This window comes from Dendrobates tinctorius, unplaced genomic scaffold (assembly GCF_039654945.1).
Source record: "Dendrobates tinctorius isolate UK_male_01 unplaced genomic scaffold, ASM3965494v1 ptg000018l, whole genome shotgun sequence".
Taxonomy (NCBI): Eukaryota; Metazoa; Chordata; class Amphibia; order Anura; family Dendrobatidae; genus Dendrobates; species Dendrobates tinctorius.
The window spans coordinates 17,384,345-17,407,793 of NW_027361686.1; the positions used below are offsets into that span (position 1 = coordinate 17,384,345).

General features: G+C 42.8%; 1 protein-coding gene across 9 annotated transcripts in view; it reads left to right on the forward strand.

Moving 5' to 3' along the window:
* Window positions 1-22,110, forward strand: part of LOC141082564 (epsin-1-like) — a 141,678-nt gene extending 119,568 nt beyond the window's left edge. For 5 of the 9 annotated variants that reach the window (XM_073566512.1, XM_073566515.1, XM_073566518.1 and 2 more), the window contains 5 exons: window positions 399-696; window positions 1,182-1,337; window positions 2,074-2,175; window positions 9,540-9,773; window positions 20,460-22,110. In XM_073566512.1, coding sequence (XP_073422613.1) covers window positions 399-696; window positions 1,182-1,337; window positions 2,074-2,175; window positions 9,540-9,773; window positions 20,460-20,851 — 1,182 coding nt within the window. In that variant the 3' untranslated portion in view covers window positions 20,852-22,110. Of the gene's footprint in view, window positions 1-398; window positions 697-1,181; window positions 1,338-2,073; window positions 2,176-9,521; window positions 9,774-20,459 lie in introns of all 9 variants that reach the window. The other 4 variants (XM_073566519.1, XM_073566521.1, XM_073566517.1 and 1 more) reach the window with 3 other exon arrangements.
* The last annotated feature ends 1,339 nt before the right edge of the window (window positions 22,111-23,449 follow it).

The following is a 23,449-nucleotide window of genomic DNA, read 5'->3' on the forward strand; positions in this document are numbered from 1 at the left end:
TTCAACATGGCAATTTCCTGTTTTTGCACTTTTCTTTTTTCCTCCAAGAGCCATAGCTTATGTTTTTTTCCCATCGATACAAAACAATTCATTTTATCATGCAATCTATTGTATAATGGGAAAGAAATTATAAGGAAAATGTTCCCAAAGGTGGACAATCCCCACCCACCCAATAGCTGGTCCCATCTTAGATACTTATGGCATATCCATTTGTGGTTTTTACTTCTGGTTTGTGGAGTGATATTTTCATCATTGATCATTTCTCTCATTTACATTTCTTCTGGTTGATAATAATTGCTTTTTTCATTGCTGTGTGTGTGTAACGTGTAGTATAATTATACTGAGCACAATTTTTGCTTTCTGTTGTTTATGCTCATTATCATCTGGTTTTCCATTAGTCTTCCCTGATGGATTTAGCAGATGTGTTTAGTTCACCTGCTCCTGCTGTGACTGCGTCAGATCCATGGGGGTCCACAGCTGCACCTTCTACTGATCCTTGGTCTGGTGGCGTGAACTCTTCAGCAGTGCCAGTAGTGACCGATCCCTGGGGTGGGCCTCCAGTGGCCACAGGAGCAAGTACAGACCCATGGGGTGCTGGGGTGCAGCCCAACAGTGCTCCCAGTGACCCCTGGGCAGGGACACCAGCTGTTTCTTCAGTAGATGCCAAGTCTGTGTCTGACCCGTGGAATCCAGGAGGTGAGTTTGAAAGTCGTACATTAAGCCACAAGCCAACTAGTTAAGATTTTGCTCTGAGATTTTTCAATGCTATGTTTTACTGAAAACATTGTCACTGCTTTTTTTTATATTTAAAGAATCATTCACCCTAAGTTTTCTATTGAATAAATGTGTGTGTATGTGAGTGTGTTAATATACTCGCCTTTCGCTGCTCTCCAGTGTCCAGCAACATTCTTCTCTTCTCAGTGACGTCACCTCTCTCCAGACTGATCAGATCATACTGCACTCGGCAGACCTGGACTCTCACAATGTAGGTCTGTGGAGCATCACGACGAGGCTTTATAGACTGATATTGTAAGAGAGACTTCCAGCTTACACCGAGTATAGAATGAGCTGTCACCGAGAAGAGCAGAAGAGTTTGTGGGAGTGTTTTTTAATAAGATATTGGAATACCAGATTCATTGTTTTTCCCTTCTCTGTTTTGGTTTTTTATTTATTTTTTTTAGGTTCGGCTCCTACTGTTGGCGTTCATAGCAATGACCCTTGGTCTTCAAGTCCTTCTATGGCAGCTAAGCAGACGACGGACCCATGGGCTCCTGCAGCAACCTTCTCTGACCCCTGGGGAGGGTCTCCTTCTAAACCAAGTACAAATGGGACTGTGGGTAGGTCCTCCTTTGGCTTATGGTGAAATGTTAGTACAGACTGCTAGTATGTGATTGTTGGGGGTTATACTCCAAGTTCTCTGACCCTGCTCTTAACACCAGCAGCTTTCACTAGTGCAGCCTCAAGCTTTTGATCAAATGTTTGGGCGAGTCTCTCCATTAACTTCAAGAGAAGTCACAAAATATCCCATGGAAGTGAATTTGGAGAGCTGCCCTCATGCACAGATATACTTGATATAATTTTGGAATAGTATGTGGGGTCCTGAGGTGGGCTTGCATCAGACAAGCCATAAATGAGATTCCCCTGTAATAAACTGCTGAGCTTTCTTATATTCTAGTTTCCTTCTATATCCATGTGCTGCTGCATTCCCCCTGATGGTGGAACAGTGGGGCCTTGTGGAGATCACGTTCCTCAGCACTTGCTGGCCAGTGTTCTCCACCATGCCTGCTGCTCATGACTTTCCTTCTGCTCTGCTGCTTTACTGGATTGTGACACATTATGCATATCCAAACTATTGGTACATAAGTCATGAACTTAATGTACTTGCTTTATTTCTAAGACATGTTTTTCCTTTTCTGTTGCAGAATTTGTGTTATACCAGATTTTTGCTAATCAGGCATCATTCTTTTAATAATGCTTCATTATTTTGCCTGTCTTTTGTGGGACTTGTTTTGTTTTTAACCTGTTTGTCTTTGTATATGTGCCTGTCTCTGTCTGCTCCACCTTCCTCATTAGCCAGTGCCACCTTTGACCAGTTCATCAGTTCTGCAGATAAAGATGAGTTTTCCGATTTTGACCACCTGAGGACTACCCTTCCCCATTCAGGAAGCAGCACAGGTTTGGAAGTGCTCTCTTTCCTACCTGCTTGCTTACTGTGAATCCATTGCCCCTCAGCTTTTTGTCTTTTGCACATGTCGCTGTTCTGTGTCTTGGTACTAAAAATGTTTTTTTTCTGTAAAATGTTATTGGAGGCATAGAAGTAACTATAAGAAACTTAAACATTTTCTGCTCCTTTATTTTTTTCTTTGCAAATGATGAAAGCAGCTACTTCTACAATCATCCTCATCGTGGATTTGTACAGCTGGCCGCAGATGGCCCCACTTGCTCTGAGACTGCCATGGTGCCTTCGGTTCCTATCAGAATGTTTGTTAGTGGATGAACAGAATATAAACTTTCAGCCAATTTGTGCCATTAAACAAATGCCCATGAGCTACATATTTTCCAATCAACCATTGTTTCATTGCTTGCTTACACAAAACCCAAGATAAAAACAAATAACAAACTATAGCATAGGACACTTGGTTAACACTATTTTGATTTAAAAAAAAAAAAAAAAAAAGCATAAAATCCATCTACAGTGACACGGTGTACCCAATTGGGGACTGTCCTTTCCTCTAGTATTAAATCCTCACCTTAGTGTTGCCTAAATACCCCATGTTATTTACATGTACTATTACTTACTACAGGGCATATGCTCATTTTGTTTTTAAGTTGGCTGTGAAATGGCCGGTGTGAACAAGCTCTTACACATTGCACGTATACCAACTTAAGCTCTGGCTTATTTCTTTTCTTTAGCCTGCTTACACAGACAGACCTCATCTTCACTGCACATAGAACGAGCTGTCATGCACATAGAACGAGCTGTCATCAATCACTCAGTGCACATAGTCTGCAATCGTTCTCCACAGCACAGGTCCAGTTTGCACAGCTCTATGTGCTGCCCACAGCACAGGTCCAGTTTACACAGCGCCATGTGCTGCCCACAGCACAGGTCCAGTTTACACAGCGCCATGTGCTGCCCACAGCACAGGTCTAGTATACACAGCGCCATGTGCTGCCCACAGCACAGGTCTAGTATACACAGCACCATGTGCTGCCCACAGCACAGGTCCAGTGTACACAGCGCCATGTGCTGCCCACTGCACAGGTCCAGTTTTCACAGCACCATGTGCTGCCCACAGCACAGGTCCAGTTTACACAGGGCCATGTGCTGCCTACAGCACAGGTCCAGTTTTCACAGCGCCATGTGCTGCCCGCAGCACAAGTCCAGTCTACACAGTGCCATGTGCTGCCCACAGCACAGATCCGGTTTACACAGCGCCATGTGCTGCCCACAGCACAGGTCCAGTATTCACAGCGCCAAGTGGTGCCCACAGCACTGGTCCAGTTTTCACAGCACCGGTGCAGTATACACAGTGCCATGTGCTGCCCTAGTACAGTGATTTTTTTCTTTTTAAGTCATCCAAAAGTTAATTTAGTCTGAGCGAGTATTGTGCTTGATTGTCTGGTGATCGTCAGCCAGTTTACACTGCGTGATTGTCCGAAAACGATCATTCCTAGGATTGTGCAATGTGAGTGCACTGTCTTTGAAACAGTACATCATTCAGAACAATAAATTATCATTAATATTAGACTTGCTAAAGGAGAAGTCTCAGTAAAGAAGTGGCAAAAATGAGAACCGAGGCACCAGCCAACGACAAGACGTGTATAACCTTTTTCCTTTTGCGAGCTTGTGCAGCAATAGGCAAGATCATGATGCTAATGCTCAGAAGTGTAATGGAAGTATCATTGATAGGAGGAAGGATTGGTGAGTCTGCTCTTTCTGCTTCTGTTAATGACTGCTTCAGTAAAGAAATGTTTTCCCCCTAAAACTCTTAACTATGATGTAGTACATGTGTATTAAACTACTTACGGATCACAGTCTTCCCTCATGCCCAGCTCTGCTCCTGTTCTCTTCTGGCCCATGTGAGTGACAGCTCTGCTCCTGTCCTCTTCTGGCCCATGTGAGTGACAGCTCTGCTCCTGTCCTCTTCTGGCCCATGTGAGTGACAGCTCTGCTCCTGTCCTCTTCTGGCCCATGTGAGTGACAGCTCTGCTCCTGTCCTCTTCTGGCCCATGTGAGTGACAGCTCTGCTCCTGTCCTCTTCTGGCCCATGTGAGTGACAGCTCTGCTCCTGTCCTCTTCTGGCCCATGTGAGTGACAGCTCTGCTCCTGGCCCATGTGAGTGACAGCTCTGCTCCTGGCCCATGTGAGTGACAGCTCTGCTCCTGTCCTCTTCTGGCCCATGTGAGTCACAGCTCTGCTCCTGTCCTCTTCTGGCCCATGTGAGTCACAGCTCTGCTCCTGTCCTCTTCTGGCCCATGTGAGTCACAGCTCTGCTCCTGTCCTCTTCTGGCCCATGTGAGTGACAGCTCTTCAGCTTTCATGGCTTGCAGTACTCTGGGTGTTCTTTATTTTGCAATTTAAGTCTACTGGACGCAAATCAAGGCTTCATAGACTTCTGCTCACACACACACCCCTGTGTGAACCCCAGGGAGTCTGCTCTCAGACCTCATGGGCCAAAAGTGGACTGGAGCGGTGCTAGGAACCTTGGAAGCCATTGGTCAGTAAGTATTTTAATGCACTTATGTACCACTAGATGGAGGCCCGATGCTATCGCATCTGGTGGGCACCGTGCTCTGCACGTGGGATTTCCGTTACAGAGAGATATAGTCACCTTCCGACGGCCCCCGATCTCCTCTCCACGCTCCCGGCATCTTCCGGTCCCAGCAATGCTTAGCGTGAAGGACCGGAGATGACATTCTCGCGAGAGCACGACGTCATCAGCGGTCTTTCGCGCAAAGCATTACTGTGACCGGAAGATGCCGGGCGCGTGGTGAGAGGAGGGAAAGAGTCCCGGGGCCGTCGGAAGGTGAGTATATCACTATTTTTTTATTTGAATTCTATTTTTTACAGGTTTATGGTACCCAGGGCTTGGAGGAGAGTCTCCTCTCCTCCGGGCTCTGGGTACCATCCGCACATTGAGCGCTGTGCTGGTCATCTCCCTGCTGCGATGCTGCTGACATCAGTGTGGCAGGAGATGACCCGCGGCAACCGTCGGGAGATCAGAGGCTAGTACCGCAGATCTCCCGACGGTAGTGGTGGCGTGCGTCGTTTGAATTCCGCGCCAATTCATGGCCGGACTGCGCCTGTCACTGATTGGTCGTGCCCGGCCGGGTGCGACAAATCAGTGACGCGGGATTTCTATTACAGACAGACCGAATTAGACGATTATATAGTAGATTACTTAATTAGGATGGTTTAGGGGAACCTTTTTACTGAGACTTCTTTAACTTGTATTGTCACATCTATGGCATTAGCTATTTTGTTATGATTAAAACACCGTAATTAAAACTAGTAAAAGGATAAATGACGTCCCAGCAAATGACATTTCCCACGCTATGCTGACATATAACACCCAGTGATTTATGGTCCTTTGTAGTATGTACATTTATAGGGAAGTAGCCACTGACTTTTTTTTTTCTCCGTCTTCCCTAAGTTTTTGAGGGGCACCAGCTATCTGAGAGCTGTTGGATTTTAGTACTACTACTATAAGGGTCTGTCATGTTGAGACGACCATGTGTGTGTATGGGACACCAGAAGAATAACTGCCTGCTGAAGAATTGGGTGGCTGACAGCTATGCAAGTCTCTGTTCACTTTTTCTACTTCCAATAGAAGGCATAATCCTCACCATCCGACTCTGATACCAGCCATTGATGTGGGCAAGCCGTGGCATACGTTAGTCTTTATCTCACATTTAATAAATGTATACAGTAAATGTTTCATAAACCCACCCAGTGGGGTGCACTGGGTGCATGTGGGCCCAATCAGTGGGCTTTACCAGCATACCCCCCAAATGTGTGGATAAAGTCCGGGCAGAGTCTTAGGTGTATGGCCGGCTTTACCGCCTACAGTGTGCGTGTTCTTTGTGCTTATTGCAAAGAAAAGGAGACACAAAAGCGCAATAGGGTCTTATCCACGTTGCAAGGAGAGATTACACCAAGAAATTTGCTCACCTGGTTAGGATGAAAAAAAGGCATAAAGGCTGGCGTCTGCTGCAGATCCACAGGTCCTCAACGACCAGAAGTAACCACGTATTAAGGGGAATTTGTAGTTATATTCCGCGCTGCCGCAAGAAAGCACTCCAGGAGATAGATGTCAAAGATTCACAGTGGTTTATTCTTGTGAATCTTTGACATCTATCTCCTGGAGTGCTCTCTTGCGGCAGCGCGGAATATAACTACAAATTCCCTTGAATACGTGTTCTTTGTGCTTAGCATTTGGTTTATTAATGTCAGTCGGTTGCACATGTATGGCTGCACCTTTTGCTTAGGTTTTAATCTCCCATTCAAATACATAATGATAGAAATCGATTATTTGAAAGAATTAGTCAAATAGAAGCAAATTGTAGAACAAATGACTTCTTAAAGGGAACCTGTCTCATAATTTTAGCAACTAAACTGTCCCCAGTGTGCTGGTAGTGATGCAATACGTATCACTAACATACGATGTTTTCAATGAAAACAGACCGTAATCATCTCCAAAAAATCCCACGTTTGCACAGTGTCTAGCGGCTCCACAATATAAGAGCCTGACAGAAAATGAAGCACCATCCCTCTGACTGAGCAGATACTGTTGAATTTTACAGTTATTTCTGGAGACGAATTACAGCGTGGTTTTGATTGAAAAAAACGTGTTCGTGACACATCGCATCACTACCAGCACACTGGGGACAGTTTAGTTGCGAAAAAAGATTTGACAAGTTCCCTTTAAGTCTTGTGATCTTCACCCCGTTCTTGATGAGGGCCGACGTGAAATGCAATGCTCCCTGATTCATTAACAGGCGCATGTCCTAATAAATCAGGTGCAATGAGACGATCATCTCTGTGTGCGCCTCATCACAAGGCTTACTCCAGTCTCTGCTAGAGTAAGATTTGTGGCATAGTGAACACCTCTGCTCATCATGCATTTCAAAAGTGGAGGTCGTGACACCCCCTGTCCCAGCCTCACCTACTTTGTCATAACTGGAGGAAAACGGCATGAGAACATCAAAAGTCTCCACGTTTCACAGTCTCGAAATGTCTGCTCCACCTGCCTCAAAATGTTACGACTTTTCAAACCTTTTTTTTACAACAGAATTCTGGTGTAAACACCAGTGAATTGGGGCCAATCTTTCTACTTTTTTATTAGTTTTTTTTTTAAAGGAACACTAAACCTAATAATGACTAATTTCTAGTTTGGCTTCTTATCCAAAGTCATGTGGCAAGGCACTTTAAAGGGTCGATAATTAGTTTTAGAATTGCTTCATCCAGTAGGTGGTGCTAGAGTTTGTACTATCCCTCCCTGAGGAGGATATTTGCATATTTAAATTCCCCGAGGAACATTGTATGACCTAGAAGTCTCCTTACACTGGCTTGACACTGTCCACAAAAAGAAACGTTCCCCCAAAGGCCCTATTTTAGAATCCTCTTACCTACCCAAATCCGATCTCCTGCTTTGTGCTGATAAAAAGGCAGACACCCAGACTCATGTCTGCAAATGTAAATTCTGTTTTGGCTGTCATGTGGTAAGGCTCATTAATGGGTCGATATTGACTTTTAGGATTTCTACATCCAGTAGGTGGTGCTAATAGTCATGTCCTCTTCCTCTCTCAAGAGGCTATTTTCATGTCTGTTAGGCTAGCTTCATGGCCGAGGGGCCTAGGGCTGCGGGCTTCCTCCGTGAAGCTCCGCCCCAGCCGCGTTTCCTCTGGTCAGCTCTGCCTCTGTCGGCATGTGGCCTGCGTACCCTATCTTTAGCATTAGGTACGCAGGCCGTGCCGATGAATGCAGATGCCTCCGCATGCGTCTTTTTGACAGTGCGGTGAGCGCACCAAAATGCAACATGCTGCGTTTGGCGCACACCACACCGTCAAAAAGACGCATGCAGAGACATCTGCATTCATCGGCACAGCCTGCGTACCTAATGCTAAAGATAGGGGTACGCAGGCTGCATACCGACAGGCGGAGCTGACCAGAGGAGGCACGGCCGGGGCGGAGCTTCACAGAGGGAGTCCGCAGCCCTCTGCACCTCGGCCATACGCTAGTGTGAAACTAGCCTTAGACACAAAATAAATAGAGATAACCTTTCTGTTTATTATTCTGCACCATTCTCTGCATGATCCTAAAACGATCAGCCTTGTAGAAATCCTGAAGGAGTCATAGTGGTTAATCTTCTACTAATTAGTTCTTTATTCAGCAGGTGGCCAACTGAATTTCCACCTTCTTAATTATGATGGTAGGACTTAGCCATCTTTTGTCCTACTGCAGATAGGTCATGACATGGAGGCTTCGGCTGCAGTCCAGTTGTCTTACAGCCACACACAGGTCACTGTAGAGGAGGGCATGGCTGAGTTCTTGGGATACATGAAGAATATTTCTTAGGTTTCTTAGTTGTCATTGTAATATGAAAAAGAACAGATTTAGTAAGGATGTTTTTTTATATTTTATTTTAAAATGTCACTAATAAACTTAACATATTTTTAAAGCCCACAATATTTCATATCTGATCAGTGACATAGAAATTTTGCACCCTGACTCACATTACAGAGTCTCAACATGTTCCTAGTCCCTGTAGTTGACCACCATATCTCCCCTGCCTCCAGCTTGTGATAGATTTATCCACGTCACCACTTACAAGCAGGAGTCAGTGGGAGGAATGCAAAGCTTCATCTCATTGGAATGAACTGGAGAGTTTGTACACACAGTTTTGGTATTTTCCCCTTATACATATTAGATTACTATTTGCCTAATCTGTCAATATTGACTGGATTGTTGGGGAAATTGGAAATGCCTGATCTCGGATTTCCAATCGTTTTGTTGTCCCAATGATAAGTCAGCCCCAGGCCTTTTCATAGAGAGGACACAAGTGTTTTGCTGAATGAGCACTATTGTGCAAACGATCGTCCGAAGCAGCGGTCAACCAACAGCCATCTAATGTGTATGGCCGGTTTTAATCAGACTGACCAACTATCTACGCAGAAGAACATGTACTAAACTGTTAGATTGGAGATCACATTCTAAAGCTTTCCTTCATAAGTGTTCAAAATGTGGAATTCCACTGAACTGGGATGAAAATAGAATATTGATAGTTCCTATTATATCTTCAGAAAATGGCTATACATGCCATTTTAGGACTGTTCACTTGTGGTTTTGCTGCAGTTTCAAGTTATTGTCAGCCTTCACTTTTTAGTTTACTTTTTCTTGAAAACGTTCTCAAGTTCTTTGCTTCTCTTTCATGCTCTTCTTCATTGCTGGCTGGCCATTTTGATCACACATTTTGGTTACTTATGTATAATTACTGGTGTACTTACTTTATTGTCAGTCTTTGTTTTTCCTGCAGGTGAGCTAGATCTTCTAGCTGGAGAAGTTCCAATGTCTCGCTCACTTGGATCAAAGAGTCCGGATGCCTTTGACATGGCAGCAATGAGTGGATCACTTTCTGAAAGCTCCAGGCCTACAAGGAAAACACCTGAGTCATTTCTGGGGCCAAATGCAGCCCTTGTAGACTTGGACTCTCTTATTTCAAAACCCACCCTACAAAACACAAAAACCTCAAACCCCTTCCTAGTTACAGGTGAGTGATAATTACAATAAGCCTACCTAACAATAGAGCACATGGTGGGCTTCCTCAGATCCTTGTATCTGATCTGGGACATTCACGGTTTAACAACTTATATAGCTATTCCCTACTTTGCAGATATAACAGCTTCCACTCTTTTGGAATGCCTTTCTACAAGATTTTGTAGTTATTTTGACCCATTAAAGCTGGGTTCACATAGCATTAATGGGCTGTGTTTAACGCATCCGTTACATAGCGGCATTAACTCTATGTAACGGATGCGTTAATGCACCTGTATACAGCTATAGACGAGCGCATCACTAACGCATGCCATAATCAGCATGCACTAGCGATGTGACGGACCCTCGGACGCGGGCTGCAGCGTCCGAGGCTCCGTCACTGCTAGCGCAGATGAAGCATCTGCGCTAGCGGGAGGACATAACGCAATCGCGTTATGCTACAGCCTTAACGCAGTCCGTCAGCACTATGCGTTGAACAGACTGCTGTTAACGCTATGTGTATCTGGCCTAATCCAGAAGAGCATTTGTCTTCAGCCGCTGATGTTAGAGGAGAGTGTCGTCCTCTGTATCTGTTTTAGTTAATCCCAAAGCTGTTGAATGGGGTTGAGGTCAGGGCTCTGTCAGGCATGGTCACGCTCTTCCACACTAAACTCACCCTACCATACTTTTATGGACTTTGTGGGAACAGTTTAGGAAGGAACTTTTCTGTTCCCCATGACTGTAAGCAAAAACAATTTGGAAGTATACAATTGTCCAAAATGTTTATGGTGAAGCATTAAGATTTCACTGGAACCACAGGAGCCTATGTCAACCCCTGAAAACAGGTGCATTACATTATCCCTTCTCTAACGAAATTTACAGTAGGCATACAGGTCTCCTGGCATTGTCCTTGCATGCAGCTGCTTGGCCATGGGTGCCCATGCCATGAAGTTCCTGGTACAGTTATTGATGTTAATGTCAGATGTGGATTGGGGTAAAGGCAGAAGTCTTCAAAAATAAGAATCAACACCCAGGATTCTTACAAAGAGGGCATTTATCACTTGTGGCATAAAGGTGATTTAAGTAGGGAAGGGGTTTTTTTTTTTTTACAGTTAGTGCTCATGCAGGCGTCCATGCAAATCGGTGTAATATCGGACCTCCATGCACGAACTGGCCGTGGCTCCCCCAACTGGAGCACCATTGCTTCATATCCATCTATGAGGCTGTCACTCTTAATCAGGAGAGCTGCGGTCAGTCCATGCATTGTGGTCTGAGATGAGACCAATTTGCATGTCTACATGAGCGCTTAAACTGTGGCATGTCCTACTGCAAGACGTAGTAATGGCAGACACTAGATCAGCTTTTACAAAGGGCTGGATGGTTTTAGAACAACAAATGACATTGTGGGTTATAAACAATCTGGCGATAGAGAATGTAGAACTGTTGGTGAAAGGTTGAATTTCATGGACCTACGTCTTTTTTTTCAACCTATACAACTATGTATATATTTGAGTCTTTATATAAACTTGATGCATTTGTCAGTGAAACTGTAAAAACTTATGAAATGCTGATAATTGTACCCCAGTAACACTAGAAGCATGCAACGAAAAGATCTAAACACCAACTCCATAGTTTATCCGTGTGTTCACACTCGCTCACACATACTCAATCACACACACTCTCATTCACACACTCACTCTCATTCACCTACTCACACTCACTCTCTCACTCGCACATACACACTCACTCATTCACACACACTCACTCATTCACTCACACTCACTCATTCACTCACACTCACTCATTCACTCACACTCACTCATTCACTCACACTCACTCATTCACTCACACTCACTCATTCACTCACACTCACTCATTCACTCACACTCACTCATTCACTCACACTCACTCATTCACTCACACTCACTCATTCACTCACACTCACTCATTCACTCACACTCACTCATTCACTCACACTCACTCATTCACTCACACTCACTCATTCACTCACACTCACTCATTCACTCACACTCACTCATTCACTCACACTCACTCACACACTCTATTCTTCTCTATTCCTTTTACAATACACCCTCCTTGAAATTACAACACCAGGAAGGAAAAGTCGTGGCATTATGGAAGTCACAGGATGATAGACGTGTTAAAGATATGCAAAAATATAATTTTGAAAACCTCTCGATTTATTCAGTATGGAGTATGAGTGCCACTTGCAGAATTTACAGGTTCGGTGCTGTGAATGAGGTTATTAATGGTTGTCTGAGAATTGTTTTGACAAATCATCAATATCCGATGCTGGCAGCTCCCTGTGCAATTCCTGATTAATGGCATCCTAGATGTACTCCATGGGAGATAAGTCCAGAGACTGCAAGGCCATAGTAGCACGTTTAGACTATGCAGGCTGCTGACAGTAGCGCAAGCAACATGTGACCTTGTGGTGTTGAAAAACAGCTCATGGGACTCTTGGAAGAAATGGCCACACCACTTATTGTACAGCCAAATCAGCGTAATGAAGACTAGAAGGGTCTGGCTGCTATACATTACACTACCCGACACCATAATTTCTGGCGTAGCACTAGTGGGAAGGCCTCTTAATGATATTAAACACATGAATCTTTTCAAATTCGTCATATATCAACCTCACACCACCACTTTCAGAGACTATCATGGTGCAGAGCAAGATTGCTATGCAGGCTGGAATGGAAGTCTGTCCTATCTAGTGATGAGTCCTGCTTTTGCCTTTATTGTAGTGATAGTCTCCAGATCAATCTCCAGCTCTGTGGGCAACGCAGTGGAAAATCCTTCAGAAAGGGAATGTGGAACTTTCCCAGGACCCGTTTTTCACACAACCATGCCAAGCCACATGTTGCTTGTACTGCTGTTAAGCCTGCATGGCCTTAAGGCTGTGTGCACACGCTGCGGAAAAGGTGCGGATTCATCCGTGCGGATTTTGTACAATCCGCAGGTGAAACCGCAGGTCAAAAGACCTGCGGTTTTACCTGCGGATTGCTCTGCGGTTTTGCCCTGCGGTTTTTCATCTCCTCAATGGAGGAGATGGCAAACCGCAGGAGAATCCGCAGAAAGAATTGACATGTCAATTCTTTCTGCGGATTGAAAACCGCAGATAATCCGCGCGGAAAATTCCGCACCGTCTGCACTGCGGTTTTTGATTCCCATAGGGAATCATTGTACTGTACACCGCAGCAAAAACTGCTGCGGGTCCGCAGCGGCCAAAACCGCTGCGGAACCGCAGCAAAATCCGCAGCGTGTGCACACAGCCTAAGCGTGAAACCATGGCCTACAGCATCTCTGGACTTGTCTCCGATCAAGCACAACTGGGTCGTCATTGGTCTTCCATTGCACAGGGATCTGCCAGCAGCAGGTGCTGATGATTTACTCAAGTGCAGAACATTCCTTAGACAACCATTTACTCTCAGAATGCAGGCAATTTTTGTTTTTCATCTTTTTTTCCTCCTCTTCTTCCAAAAGCAATATTTTTTTTGTTGTTCCATCCATATAGACACATGAGGTCTATTTCTTTTTTTTTTTTTTTTGCGGGATGAGTTGTACATTTGAGTAACATTATTCATATTAGCGAAACTGGGAAAGCCGCAATTCCAACAATGTTTTTGTGTTGTACTTTTATGGCATTCTTTGTGTGGTAAAAATGACCTGGCATCAAGATTCTCCAGGTCAGTACGATTATGGCAATATCAAAATGGATATATTTATTTATATGTTTATCTCATTTTATTACAGCAACAAAAAAAAAACACAATTTTGGCATTTTAAATTTTTTTACTGTATACAGGTCTGGTTAATTTTGTATTTTGATAGATTGGACTTTCATAGATGCAGTGATACCATGTATGTGTATTTTGTTTCATTTTTTTTATATATATATATTTTTTTTTCTTTTTGAGGGGTGATTTAGAATTTTTGTTTTTAACTTTTGTAACTTTTTAATCATTTTTAACCTTTGATTGTCTGATCACCAATGCTGTATGTAGTAAAAGTCATGGTCTCCTTTGAAACCCATCCACAGATGAAGGGATTTTCAGCCGACCATAGCAACCCATGCAATCAAAAAAGGAAGCACACTGTAGCGCCAAACCATGCAAACATGAAAAATGAATAATGAATTGCATTACTGCATTAGAAGTATGAAAAATTGAGAAAGTTTAGCGCATAAAATGGCCAAGTTATGTGTACCTGGAAGCCACGTTAAGGCATTTCTCGTTTTCCAGGTCCCTATTCTATGCCAATCCTCACTAAGACTGTAGTCTCCATCTGAATGGGAGCCTATGAAAAATCCTCTGTTAGGACTGAAGTCTATATCTCTGTGGAGGGGAAATGGCCCTGGTTTGATTAAAAACGCCTGCAGCTAACAGGTGGAGTGCTCAGTCAGAAGGTAAATGAATACAAATTTCAAAAACTGACCGTCACATCCAAGCATAAGCATAGTGTGAACAGGTGCTTAACCTAGAGTCACCAACTCATACCACTCATATACATTCAAGCTAACAGAGGATTTTTCATAGGCTCCCATTCAGATGGAGACTACAGTCTTAGTGAGGATTGGCATAGAATAGGGACCTGGAAAACGAGAAATGCCTTAACGTGGCTTCCAGGTACACATAACTTGGCCATTTTATGCGCTAAACTTTCTCAATTTTTCATACTTCTAATACAGTAGTGCAATTCATTATTCATTTTTCATGTTTGCATGGTTTGGCGCTACAGTGTGCTTCCTTTTTTGCTTGAATGTATATGAGTTGGTGACTCTAGGTTAAGCACCTGTTCACACTACGCTTATGCTTGGATGTTGATGGTCAGTTTTTGAAATTCATAGCAACCCATGGGCGCTATGAATGTATGAAGATGTATGGAAAATTTTGTTTTCATTCTTTCACATTTGCATATCATTAACATGTCTGTCCTTCCTGTGATTTACATAACCACGTCTTTTCCTACTTATCAATGTTTAGGGGTGTGTGTATAATAAATATATATGTACATATTATAAAACATTCATAGCGCACACTATGTCTGGGTCAGGGACAATGGTACAACATCCCTCTTAAATTAATATAGATAATTTATTGAAAAAATGTATATAAAAAAATTACCAGTATATACATATGAGTCTAATATAATTGCACATGTTTTGTTACACACGTTTATTTCCTTTGTATTGGAACACAAAATAAACAGAGGAAAAAAAATGAATTGGACATAATTTCACACACCAACTCAATAATGGGCCAGACAAAATTATTGGCACCTTCAAAGTAATATTTGGTTGCACACCCTTTGGAATAAATAACTGCAATCAATCGCTTCCTATAACCATCAACAAGCTTCTTACACCTCTCAACTGGAATTTTGGACCACACTTTACCAGATTGCTCCAGGTCTCCCATATTTGAAGGGCGCCTTCTCCCAACAGCAATTTTATGATCTCTACAAATGTGTTCAATGGGATTTAGATCCAGACTCATTGCTGGCAACTTCAGAACTCTGCCGCTCTTTGTTTCCATCCATCTCTGGGTGCTTCTTGAAGTGTGCTTGGGGTCATTATCCTACTGAAAACCTGTAATGTAGGACGTAAACCTAGCTTTCTGACACTGGGCACTACTTTGCAACTCAAATTCCTTTGGTAAACTTAAGATTTCATGATGCATTGCACACAATCAAGGCACCCAGTTAGAGAGGCAGCAAAAAAAAAAAAAAAAAGAAAAACATCTTTGGATCTCCACCATATTTGACTGTAGGTTCTGTGTTCTTTTCTTTGTAGGCCTCATTCTGAGTTTTGGTAAACTTTAGAATGATGTGCTTTACGAAAAAGCTTTATCTTGGTCTCGTCTGTTCACGAGATGCTTTCTTAGAAGGGTTTTGGCTTACTCGCATACATTTTGGCAAACTTCAGTATAGCTTTTTTTTGTCTGTGTCAGCAGTAGGATCTTCCTTGGTCTCCTGCCATAGTGTTTCATTTCATTCAAATGTGGACAGATAGCTCACACTGATGCTTACACACCCTGAGCCTGCAGGACAGATAGCATTTATTTGGCACTTGATTGGGGCTGCTTATCCACCATCCGGACTATCCTGTGTTGCTACCTTTCATCAATTTTTCTCCGCCGTCCACCTACAGGGAAATTGGCAACAGTGCCATGGGTTGTAAGCTTCATGATTATGTTGCTGACTGTAGACAAAGGAACATCAAGATCTCTGGAGATGGGCTTTGTAACCTTGAGATTCTTTATGTTGTTCAACAATTTTGGTTCTCAAGTCCTTAGACTTGCCACAGGTGAGTTTGAACAAGCATCACATGCTTGAAGCAAAGTTATATACACACAATTTTGGAAAGGTGCGAAAAAATTTTGTCCTGACCATTTTGGAGGTTTTATGTGAAATTATGTCTAATTTACCTTTATACTGTTTTATTTTTTTCGTGGCGTTCCAGTACACACAAAGGAAAAAACGTGTATAACAAAACAATTTTTAATTGCACTAATTGTCTGGGAAAAATGCTTTATTTTCTGGAAGAATTTCAAGGATTCCAACACTTTTGGCCTTGACCACGCCCCTGGGGTGGGAGATTTGAGCAGTCTGTCCCACCCATCTCTTTGATTGCACCTAAACCTAGTCCTGATACACTCCATTAACTGTCTCCGCACTATACATGCTGGAGCCTGCTTTCCCAGGCTTGCATCACTGCAGTTACATCGATAAAATATATCGCCTCTAGGACCTGTCCGGCGGCCATCTTGCAGTGTATATACAATGTGTATGTGTGTATGTATATGTGATATATATAGTTCTGGCTATATATATATATATATATATATATATATATATATATATATATATATATACATACAGTGGGGCAAAAAAGTATTTAGTCAGACAGCAATAGTGCAAGTTCCACCACTTAAAAAGATGAGAGGCGTCTGTAATTTACATCATAGGTAGACCTCAACTATGGGAGACAAACTGAGAAAAAAAAATCCAGAAAATCACATTGTCTGTTTTTTTTTTCATTTTATTTGCATATTATGGTGGAAAATAAGTATTTGGTCAGAAACAAGCAATCAAGATTTCTGGCTCTCACAGACCTGTAACTTCTTCTTTAAGAGTCTCCTCTTTCCTCCACTCATTACCTGTAGTAATGGCACCTGTTTAAACTTGTTATCAGTATAAAAAGACACCTGTGCACACCCTCAAACAGTCTGACTCCAAACTCCACTATGGTGAAGACCAAAGAGCTGTCAAAGGACACCAGAAACAAAATTGTAGCCCTGCACCAGGCTGGAAAGACTGAATCTGCAATAGCCAACCAGCTTGGAGTGAAGAAATCAACTGTGGGAGCAATAATTAGAAAATGGAAGACATACAAGACCACTGATAATCTCCCTCGATCTGGTGCTCCACACAAAATCCCACCCCGTGGGGTCAGAATGATCACAAGAACGGTGAGCAAAAATCCCAGAACCACGCGGGGGGACCTAGTGAATGAACTGCAGAGAGCTGGGACCAATGTAACAAGGCCTACCATAAGTAACACACTACGCCACCATGGACTCAGATCCTGCAGTGCCAGACGTGTCCCACTGCTTAAGCCTGTACATGTCCGGGCCCGTCTGAAGTTTGCTAGAGAGCATTTGGATGATCCAGAGGAGTTTTGGGAGAATGTCCTATGGTCTGATGAAACCAAACTGGAACTGTTTGGTAGAAACACAACTTGTCGTGTTTGGAGGAAAAAAAATACTGAGTTGCATCCATCAAACACCATACCTACTGTAAAGCATGGTGGTGGAAACATCATGCTTTGGGGCTGTTTCTCTGCAAAGGGGCCAGAACGACTGATCCAGGTACATGAAAGAATGAATGGGGCCATGTATCGTGAGATTTTGAGTGCAAACCTCCTTCCATCAGCAAGGGCATTGAAGATGAAACGTGGCTGGGTCTTTCAACATGACAATGATCCAAAGCACACCGCCAGGGCAACGAAGGAGTGGCTTCGTAAGAAGCATTTCAAGGTCCTGGAGTGGCCTAGCCAGTCTCCAGATCTCAACCCTATAGAAAACCTTTGGAGGGAGTTGAAAGTCCGTGTTGCCAAGCGAAAAGCCAAAAACATCACTGCTCTAGAGGAGATCTGCATGGAGGAATGGGCCAACATACCAACAACAGTGTGTGGCAACCTTGTGAAGACTTACAGAAAACATTTGACCTCTGTCATTGCCAACAAAGGATATATCACAAAGTATTGAGATGAAATTTTGTTTCTGACCAAATACTTATTTTCCACCATAATATGCAAATAAAATGAAAAAAAACCAGACAATGTGATTTTCTGGATTTTTTTTTCTCAGTTTGTCTCCCATAGTTGAGGTCTACCTATGATGTAAATTACAGACACCTCTCATCTTTTTAAGCAGTGGAACTTGCACTATTGCTGACTGACTAAATACTTTTTTGCCCCACTGTATATATCTATATCAAAACGAAGGAAGGTATATAAAACCCTGCTGTGGTGTTCACAATCCTCTTGCAATAGGACAAGCTGGATGGCAAAACAAGTGCTAATATCACAAAAGTAATAGCAATGAAAAAATATTGAATTCTGAACTCTTCCTGAGTTAAAACATTAGTATTGTTGTTTCTAAATGATTATGAACTTGTTTTCTTAGCATTATTTGAGGTCTGCAAGCACTGCATTTTTTGTTATTTTGACCAGTTCTCATTTTCTGAAAATAAATACAACATTCAGTGCTTGGAAATTCGAAGACATGTCAGTAGTTTGTAGAATAAAAGAGCAATTTACATTTTACTCAAAAAAATGAGAAATGATCAAAATAAAAAAATGCAGAGCTTGCAGACCTCAAATAATGCTAAGAAAACAAGTTCACAATAATTTAGAAACAACAATACTAATTTAACTCGGGAAGAGTTCAGAAATCAATATTTTGTGGAATAACCATGATTTTTAATCGCCTCTTTCATGCATCTTGGCATGCTTTCCACCAGTCTTTCACACTGCTTTTGGGTGACCTTATGCCACTCCTGGTACAAAAATGTAAGCAGTTCTTTGGTAGCTTGCAACTATCCATCTTCCTCTTGATTACATTCCAGAGGTTTTCAATGGAGTTTAGGTCTGGAGATTGGGCTGGCCATGGCAGGGATTTGATGTGGTGGTCCTTCATCCACACATTGATTGACCTAGCTGTGTGGCATGGCGCATTGTCCTGCTGGAAAAAACAGTCCTCAGAGTTGGGGAATATTGCCTGAGCAGAAGGGATCAACTTTTTTCAGGATAACCTTGTTTGCGGCTTGATTCATACGTCCTTCGCAATGATTCATATGTCCTTCGCAAAGATTAACCTGCCCAATTCCAGCATTGCTGACACATGCCCAGTTCATCACCGATCCTTAACCAAATTTCACAGTGGATGCAAGACACTGTGGCTTTTACACCTCTCCAGGTCTCCGTCTAACCATTAGATGACCAGGTGTTGGGCAAAGCTGAAAATTAGACTCATCAGAGAAGATTACCTTACTCCAGTCCCCTATGGTCCAATCCGTATCGTCTGTGGCAAACTTCATCCTGGCTGTCCTTTGCTTCTCATTGATGAAAGGCTTTTTTTCTTCCGATACATGATTTGAGCACTGCCTCTAGGAGCCTGTTATGAACTGTTCTTGCCATGCACTTCACCCCAGCTGTCATTTGCCATTCCTTTTGTAGGCCACTTGATGTCATCCTGCGGTTCCTGAGTGACATTAGATTAAGATGACGGTCATGCTGGTCAGTGGAGAGTCGTTTTCACCCTCTGCCGGTCTGTAGCTTTGTTGTCCCCAATATCTGCTGTTTGTCCTTGTTGTAATGGACTGCCGTCTTAGAAATTTTAAGGATGGAGGCAACATGACGCTCACTGTATCCCTCTGCTAGTAAAGCCAGAATTTAACCCTTTTCCTCTCTCAGGACCTTTCTTTTCAACTCCTTTGGCATGGTTAAAAGTTATTTTTTCATTCCTATTACTTTTGGTATATTATTAGCACTTGTTTTGCCATCCAGCTTGTCCTATTGCAAGAGGATTGTGACCACCACAGCAGGGTTTTTATGCTTCCCTTTGTTAAGTAAGATATGGTTCAGGTGATCACCTAAACAGAAGCACATGAAGTAGAATGAGGGGTACTCTGGTTGGAATTCAACTGACACTGGAATGGAATGGCTGTCAGACATGTAGAGAAACTGATTTTTATAAAACTGTGCAGTGGTCTCTTAATTTTTGCTATGTATCTATATTTATTATTGTCCTGTAAAAGAACTTGACATTTGGACATGCTCTTTAAATCCCAGCATTCCCTGAAGTGTAGTGTATGTAAGAGCCACTGCTTGTTAGCAGATCTTTCTCATAAAGCACTTGCGCACTGTGAGGATTATCTGGTGCCGGGCACTTATGTAACTGCTAGTGTACAATTTGCATACTTCTGGCCACATTCCAACTAGAAGCGAGGCTGCTCATTATATATCTAGTCTGCACATGACTGGCACCAGAAAATCCTCACCTTGCATTGCACGTGATTTGAGGATTCACTTGAAGCCTAAGATCGGACAACACATTTAATATATTGTGTGGGAAAAGCAACTGCATGATGTTTACATATCTGTGTGTTATTTTAGGAGGGACCAGTTCGACTACAACAAATCCATTCCAGCCCAACCAACAATCATCTCTTACATTGAATCAGCTTCGTTCCAGCCCAGTGATGTCAATGGGACAGCAAGTTACGCCTGCTGGACAGACCCCTGCAACAATTCCATATAGTTCTGTGTCACCCATGGTGTCAGTGTCCCCTATGGCCCCAGGAATCCCTCTAGCCAGCGTGTCCCCAATGGTTGGAATGCAGCCTGTGGCTGGAGTGGGGGGCTTTCCAGTAGCTGCAGTGCCTCCAGGTGTTCCTCCCATGAGCTTGCCTGCTATGATGCCACCGCAGCAGTTGATGACACAACCAGTGGTCCCGAATCTATCAGCACAAGCTGTGACTAGTACCACCAACCCTTTCCTATTATAACAGGCTGTGGGATCATTGAGTTTGTAATGGTGATGATGGGGGGTGATGGGTCAAAAATGGCATCATCTTGCTACAACCACAGAATGTCCCTGTTTCTTACATCTTTTGTGGCAACCCTGTATTAGCAGCATCCATGAATTTTGGTGTCTGCTTCCTTTTTCACTGTGCCTCTGAATACCAAGAAATAGTATTTTTACCCCTCCTCCGAAGTACAGGTAAAGGTGTTTAGGTTGAAGACCATAGAATAAATATTGTTTTCTGCAGGATAATTGATAATCAGTAGTGTTATGCCAGAATTTTAATGTCCGAGTTATTTCCGTTTGCCGCACCGTCATCTTTTTTGCATTAATTAGCAGCACTTCACAATATATGGTTCATTTTGTTTGCTTTTGCCTAGCAGCAGTCCATGAGCTCTTGACTTGAGCAAAACTTGCTTTAAACATGTTTTTTTTTTTTTTTCATATGAAATGAGTGTTTTGCCTACACGATTTTACCTCCATTTTCGACCTAACCCCCTTGGACTTCAGTTCTGCACATTGCTCCCTTTCCCCTCCCTATAAATGCCGTGTTGGTGGTTGTAGGTGTAAGTCCAGCACATTGCTCCAGCACTGGTGTGTTACCGGAGCCCATTAGGAGAACGCCCCACTAGAACCATTTATTGATAGAACACTAAAAGACTAAGCTCTTTAAATTCCAGATACAATTTTCTGTTGAGCAGGGGATTATTGGGGGATTTCTGGGTTGTATTGCCATAATAGCAGGACATTTCCTATTTATTAGAATGAATTCATGAATGCTGATTAAGTGGATTTTTAACCCTTGAGTTTATTCCATTTCTTTCCTATTACCATTACAAATCAAATCTGTGATGTTGATTTGTTTGATAACCACTTAATAAACTGATGGCTTTGCTTGGTGTGCTGTCCATCGAGTCCTGTTGAGTATGAAGTTCTCACGCTCTCCCGTAGAAGAGAAAACCATGTCCAAATAAAGCAAGTCTGGGAAAGTTTCATCAGCTTTTCCTTTATTTTATTCTTTTAAGTCCTTGTTGTCTTGAAGATTATGACAGTAAATGAAAATCCACATGTGGAGTATTGTCTTGTATGGGAATATAATGTCATACATTATATCTGATCAGTTTCTTTCCTTTTTTATGTACGTTCTCTCAGTGATTTTGATTTGTGATTTTTCATTTGAGGAAGGAAACTTTCCATAAGTGATTCTGAATGTCTGTCATTTATTAAACACATCTGGACATACATGGTCTAAATGGAGCCGTCCTTCAGTGCTGTATTCACATGATGTCATGATTGTCAGCCACACATGTAGGACATAGGAGAGAAGTCCTGGTTCCTACTCATGGAAGACTGTTAGTGTAGCCTCGCATTACGGCCGTCCTAGACCAGAACGCATACTAAGACTTTCCTTATCAAAGCTTTACTAATGCCCCACTTTAAGCTTCAGCCTATGCAGCTTTTACGTGGGGTGTGTGATGGGTGCTGGATTATTTCATTAGGTAAGGCCATCTGCATCTGTGAATCAGTTTTGGCAGAGGGCTTGGCTTAGCTGATGAAATGAGTCCATCTGGAGCCCTCAGACTGCACCCTTGGCAGCTTATCTCCTGGGGGGACCAGAAGGAACGTCCATTGGAAATCCAGTGTGACCATTCTTCTCTCCCTCTACATCATTTGTAGTTGGGGAGTCAGTAGGTCCCCATATGCAGTAGACAGCAGATATCTGCCAATTTGATGCTAATGTATTTGAGGAACTTAAAGGGAATGTGTCATCACTATTTCACCCCCTCCCCTCAAAAAACCTGTATGTGCATATAGCGCTTTGAAAGACAAGACCAGTGATACCGTTACATGACCAGTACATTCCCTGCTGCTGAGAAACCATTGGGTTGAATTCAAATGCAAAATGGATATGGTAGATCTGAAGCATCTGTCACTCCAGCTCTATTCCCCACCCAGCGCGGCCGCCTCCTGCTTCACCAACTACGTTATCTGAAGTCGCATAGCATAGAGGCTGTCAGCCGAGCAAGAGGAGGTGGTGCTAGGTGGGGAATAGAGCTGGAGTGACAGAGGCTTCAGATCTCCCAGAGCAATTTGCATATTAATTCATACACGGATTTCTCAGTAAAGGAATTGATGCACTTGTGTGAGAGAGGCACATACAGTGCAAAGAACACCAGGACTCAGGTGTGCAGACAAAATCATTGGGGTTTGATCTATGTCATTGCTCTATAACATAGTGATAACCCTTTGAAAAGATTTTTACCATAGAGGGGAGTGTTATCTTTTTACTTTTTTTTCTGTATAATAAATGGGAGAAGTTTATTTTAACGAAAACACATTATTGCCTGACTTTATAGAAATAATGAAAAGTCTATATTGTGAAAGGGGAATATTGCTATGATTGTAAGAGTTTGCACAACGTGCAGAAAATCCTTCCAATAGACATTGTGCATCTGCAGGGGCATCTGTGTCCGGATTAACACAAATGTCGTTTTGTCTCTTTATGAAACATGACAAGAAGACGTGGTAAGGGTAGACATAGCGGTATGTGTGACAGGCTTCACAGCTCAAGGACATAACA